This window comes from Nestor notabilis, unplaced genomic scaffold, assembly GCF_000696875.1.
Source record: "Nestor notabilis isolate BGI_N333 unplaced genomic scaffold, ASM69687v1 scaffold7615, whole genome shotgun sequence".
Classification (NCBI taxonomy): domain Eukaryota; kingdom Metazoa; phylum Chordata; class Aves; order Psittaciformes; family Psittacidae; genus Nestor; species Nestor notabilis.
The window spans coordinates 10945-15821 of record NW_009929722.1 but is presented as its reverse complement, the minus strand read 5'-3'; the positions used below and the strand labels follow the sequence as shown (position 1 = coordinate 15821).

Here is a 4877-nt window from a genome sequence, read left to right as displayed (position 1 = left end):
CAGGAAGAGCTCTTTTCCAGGCTACATCAGGTGCCTGCAGCTTTTCCAGCCCACTCCTCAGGCAAAAATAGCTTGCTCCTAAAAACAGCACCGAGAGATTCCTCTCCCTTGGAAACAAGCTCCTGGCGCAGCCTCAGAGCTGTTCCCAAGCTCTGGAATGAGGCCAGCCGGAGATGGACATGGATAGACCTGCAACGAGGGGGGCTTCAGAGCATTCCCAACAGCTCGATATGGAGCTGACTTGGCAAAGGGGAAGCTTTTCCCTGCTCTGTTAGCTCCTGGTGCAGATCATCCCATCCCATCCCATCCCATCCCATCCCATCCCCATCCCATCCCCATCCCATCATTTGGGGGCCATCAAAGCAACTAAAGCCACTGAAAGGCTGTAGAAGGGCTGGAGGGGGAAGATCTTCACTTAGGAAGAGACCCGACCCACATTGTCCATCCTTGGAGCAACCTGAGCCAGTGGAAGGTGGCCCCTGGTGGCACTAGAAGTTCCCTCCCAAGGTTGAGGCCACAAAGCCAACGTTCTTGCACCCACTTTTATTCCACGAGCAGCTTTACACCGAGGTCAATCCATCCATGATGGAGGAGGAGTGACATGAAGCATCACCACACGTTGGGGTCTCCTCCTGGCCTCTGTTGCTTGCAACGGGCCACCGAAGCCACGGTCATCTCCAAGAGCCACAAGGACAAGTGAAACACGGGACTAAGAGCTCAAGCAAGCAACTACTACGAGTTTACACCGGGCTGACACTACACAGCGAGCATGTGGCAGGTCTACTGCAACTGGTGTCTCCAGCAGGGAGCACGGCAGATCCTTGCCCTGGAATGGGCAACGTGGCACCTACCAGAAGCTAATGGAGAGGACATCTGAGGACCCTCCAGAGACCACCTAAAGCAATGGGTTTGATAGGTAGAAGCTACTTTGGAAGCTCATTGAAGCCTTTATGGGGAAGGGAAGAGTCTCCCAAGTCCCTTTTTGCCTTCCTGATGGAGACAGTGCCTGAATTCCATGAGTTTTCCCAGCAAAGCAGCAAGGAAAAGCTGTCCAAGCATCTCCATCAAGATGGGTTAAAGGAAGAGCCTCTTCCATAGCCTAAACCTGGAGATGTCCACGTTAATAGATGGGATCCGTGAGCAGCAGATCCCAGACACAGCTAAAGCTAACCAGGAATATCCCTATGGAAAGAAAAGCTTCCCCGGAGCCATTCCCATCACTTTGCACTTTTCCAGCCTCACTTGTGCCTCTGGAGCCTGTGTCTTTCCCAAGGGAAGCCACGGTGGGAGCCATGGGCAGGCCAAGGAATGTCCTGGCATAAATGGGAGCAGCTTTGGGCAGAAGGAGCTTTTTGTCCAGGAAACACCTGGGCAAACACCTCTCTAGATCCATATTCCCGATTTTTCCCACCTGCCAGGGAGCTGTGGGGATTCTTTACACATCCAGGCTTCCAGCCTCTGGGAGCAGCAGCGTTGCCAAGTCTCTTTGCAGAGGGGACCATCCCCTTGGGATCACCCATGGCTCATCCAACCATCAAGCTCTTCCCAACTCCAAGGTGAGGAGCTCCTCAGGAAGATCCATGCTCCAAGAGCCATCCCTCCCCCATCATTCCATGGTCTTTAGGAGACTATCCCTGTAAACACGAGACCTTGGGGAACACTGAGCTTCTGGGATGAGCCTCCAAAGGAGATCCCTGTTGGATGAGGGAAGTCAACATCCTGCTTGGAACAGGCTGCTCCTGAGCAGCACAGAGGTGCTGGTCCTCCTGCCCCATTCCAAGGACACCCTTCTCCAACGCCAACGTCACCTTCTCCTTCCGGCTGCCAAGAGGAGAGCAGAAGGTGGTGGAGCCCATCGGGAAGGATGGAGAAGAAGGAGGAACCCTGGAAGAAGCTGGGATGAGGGGCTTTACCTTAGACCATGAAGCGATGCTCCTTGCCATCGTGAGCCATGAGGATGACGTTCCTGTTGGAGGTCCAGATGAGCCTGGCCAGCTTGAGGGCATTGTGGGAGCCTGGAGAAGCTGGTTGGACAGGGGGGACCTGGTAGGTTTTGATGCAGCGCAGTTGGGGGGCCGAGTTCAACATGCCAATGCTCCCCAGGAGAGACGTGTTCATCTGCAAGGACAACCAGGCCTGAGCCAACAGGGCCCAGGCCATCTGGAGCTCCTCCCACCCTCAACCTGGAGCTCCTCCCACCTCCAACCTGGAGCTTCTTCTACCTCCAACCTGGAGCTCCTCCCACCTCCAACCTGGAGCTTCTCCTACGTCCAACCTGGAGCTCCTCCCACCTCCAACCTGGAGCTTCTCCCACCCTCAACCTGGAGCTCCTCCCACCTCCAACCTGCAGCTTCAACCTGGAGCTCCTCCCACCTCCAACCTAGAGCTTCTTCCACCTCCAACCTGGAGCTCCTCCCACCTCCAACCTGGAGCTTCTTCTACCTCCAACATGGAGCTTCTCCCACCCTCAACATGGAGCTTCTCCCACCCTCAACATGGAGCTTCTCCCACCCTCAACATGGAGCTTCTCCCACCCTCAACCTGGAGCTTCTCCCACCCTCAACATGGAGCTTCTCCCACCTCCAACCTGGAGCTCCTCCCACCTCCAACCTGGAGCTCCTCCCACCCTCAACATGGAGCTTCTCCCACCTGCACCCTGCTCTAGCAGAAGGAGATGACCTTAAGGTCCCTTCCAAGCCAAGGCAGCTGTAGAGGCCCATTGCTGGTGGCTGGGAGCTCCTCCTCACCTGCCAGAAGCAGAGGTGGCTGTCAGAGTTGGAGTAGGTGGCAAGGTACCGGCCATCAGGAGCAAAAGCCACCGCAGTTATGGGTCCTTTGTGGCCATGGATGGTCTGGGAAGAGAGGGCAAGAGGAGGAAGGTGGGAGATTCAAAGCCCAGCAGCATGATGGAGCTCACCAGGCTTCAAGGAGACACATGGACCTGGGCTTCTAGAGACCTGCTTTGGTGAAGAGCCTTTGGAAGGGGGCTACAAAGAGGCTGGAGCTGGACCTTCCTCAGGGATAGTGATGGGACAAGTTGGGATGGGTTCAGAGCTCAGGGTGGCTCTAAGGAAAGAATTCCTTATGCTGAGGGTGGTAGGACACTGGAACAGGCTGCCCAAGGAAGTTGGGAATGCTCCATCCTTGCCTGGCTTCCAGGTCACCCAGTGGAAGGTGTCCCTATGGGAAGTGGATGAGCTTGAAGGTGTCTTCCAAGCCAAAGCATTCCAAGCCTCCCAGCACGATCCAGCAGCTCAGCACGAGCTCCCTGCTCTTCCCTCGGCTAAGTCGCAAGGATAAAGCATGGAATTCCATGGATCTCCTCACCTGGCACTTCCCAGTGCGGATGTCATAGAGGGCCACGGAGCCATGGCGGGCTCCCACCGCTATCCTGTGGCTCCGCTCGTAATAGCTCACCATATAGAACCTGGAAGATGGAGATGGACCATCAGGAGCCAAGGAAGCTGTGGAGCTCTGAGCTGCCTGGAGGAGGGGGCACTTCCTAGAATCCCAAGATTGCCTTGGAAAAGACCTTAAAGCTCAGCCAATGCCAACAGGGCCACCACCTTCCCTTGGGACAGGTCGCTCCCAGCCCCATCCAACCCTTGGGTGCTTCATGGATGTTGCTTGAAGGGCAAGCAGGGAACAACCTGCTCTAGTGGATGGTGGCCCCGTCCACGGGAGGAGGTTGGAATTGGATGAGCTTTAAGGTCCTTTCCAACCCCTCTTGGTGGAAGGTTCTTTTCTTGCTGGAGGGAAGAACTCACCTGCAGATGGCTGGAAAACATTCCTGAAGCCCCTTCTTCTTGACTAAAGAGCCTTCAAGGCAATACATGATGATGTCCATAACCTTGGAGAGAAGAGCTCACATCACTTACGCTCTCCCCATGCCCTGGGGGCCCTGGGGACAACCCGCGAGCAGCTCACCTCCACCAGCAGGTCCACCACGTCGCTCGGCATCTTCTCAATGAGGATCTCAATGACCCTCAGGATCTCCCCTTTGGCGCGGGCCAGGGTGGTGGTGTGGATGTTCTGCTGGGACTGCGTGTTGGCCGCGAGGGCCGTGTGCCGGTGCACCTGCAGGGAGGTTCGAGCACACCGTGGAGGGGATGGAGGGATGGCCTTTGGGAAGGGGAGAGGGACGTTCCAAAGGCTGCATCCCGAAGGAAGAGGTGCTGCTTGGCCCCACTCACCTCCTTGGCGATGGTGGTGATGAAGGCGGGAGGCCTGGCGGTGGCAATGAGGGACAGAGCGTGGCGCGCGGAGCGGGCCGAGTCAGCGGCCGGGCTCAGGGGTAGGCCCATGGTGATGCTGAGAGGTCCCCGGGGAGGAGGAGACAAAGAAGAGGAGCCTGAGAAGCTCGGAAAGTCATTTTTTTTTCAACGGGGCCACCCGTGGCCCTTCCGCACCCCGCCGGGCCAAGGGGGAACGGCCTTGACCTGCTGGAGGGGACGCTGCGACGGGCTGGAGGCAGAAGACACCTGGAGAGGGGCTTTGGGCAAGGGGTGGGACAACCGGGAATGGCTTTAACGTGCGCGAGGGGCCGCTGGGACGGGCTGGGAGGCCGAAGCTCCTCACCGCGAGCGTGGCGGCTCACTGGAATGGCCTGGAAGGAGAAGCTGGCCCTCAAGTTGGATGTGGGGGGAGAAGGCAGCTGGGACCAGGGAGCCCCGGAGAAGCTGGAGCAGCTCAAGAGGCCCCGGCGGGTGGGGAAGGGCAGGATCCAGGCTCCAGAGAGCCTGGGAGCCACCTACTTGGCCAAGAGCTTCTCAGCGTCAGCGCAGAGCTCCAGGAGGCCCATGAGCACGGCCGACACGTCCATGTAGGGCTCCCAGACGGTGAAGCCGCGGCCGATGAGGTCGGAGGCGGCGCTGCGG

General features: G+C 57.7%; 1 protein-coding gene across 1 annotated transcript in view; it reads right to left on the bottom strand.

The window, feature by feature from the left end:
* Positions 1 to 1914: 1914 nt before the first annotated feature.
* WDR7 (WD repeat domain 7) overlaps positions 1915 to 4877 on the bottom strand; it is a gene marked incomplete at its 5' end in the record, with an annotated part of 13258 nt that continues 10295 nt past the window's right edge. Inside the window, 7 exons of the mRNA XM_010015114.1 lie at positions 1915 to 2118; positions 2748 to 2852; positions 3328 to 3427; positions 3768 to 3850; positions 3928 to 4077; positions 4194 to 4311; positions 4755 to 4863. Coding sequence (XP_010013416.1) covers positions 1915 to 2118; positions 2748 to 2852; positions 3328 to 3427; positions 3768 to 3850; positions 3928 to 4077; positions 4194 to 4311; positions 4755 to 4863 — 869 coding nt within the window. The remainder of the gene's footprint in view (positions 2119 to 2747; positions 2853 to 3327; positions 3428 to 3767; positions 3851 to 3927; positions 4078 to 4193; positions 4312 to 4754; positions 4864 to 4877) is intronic.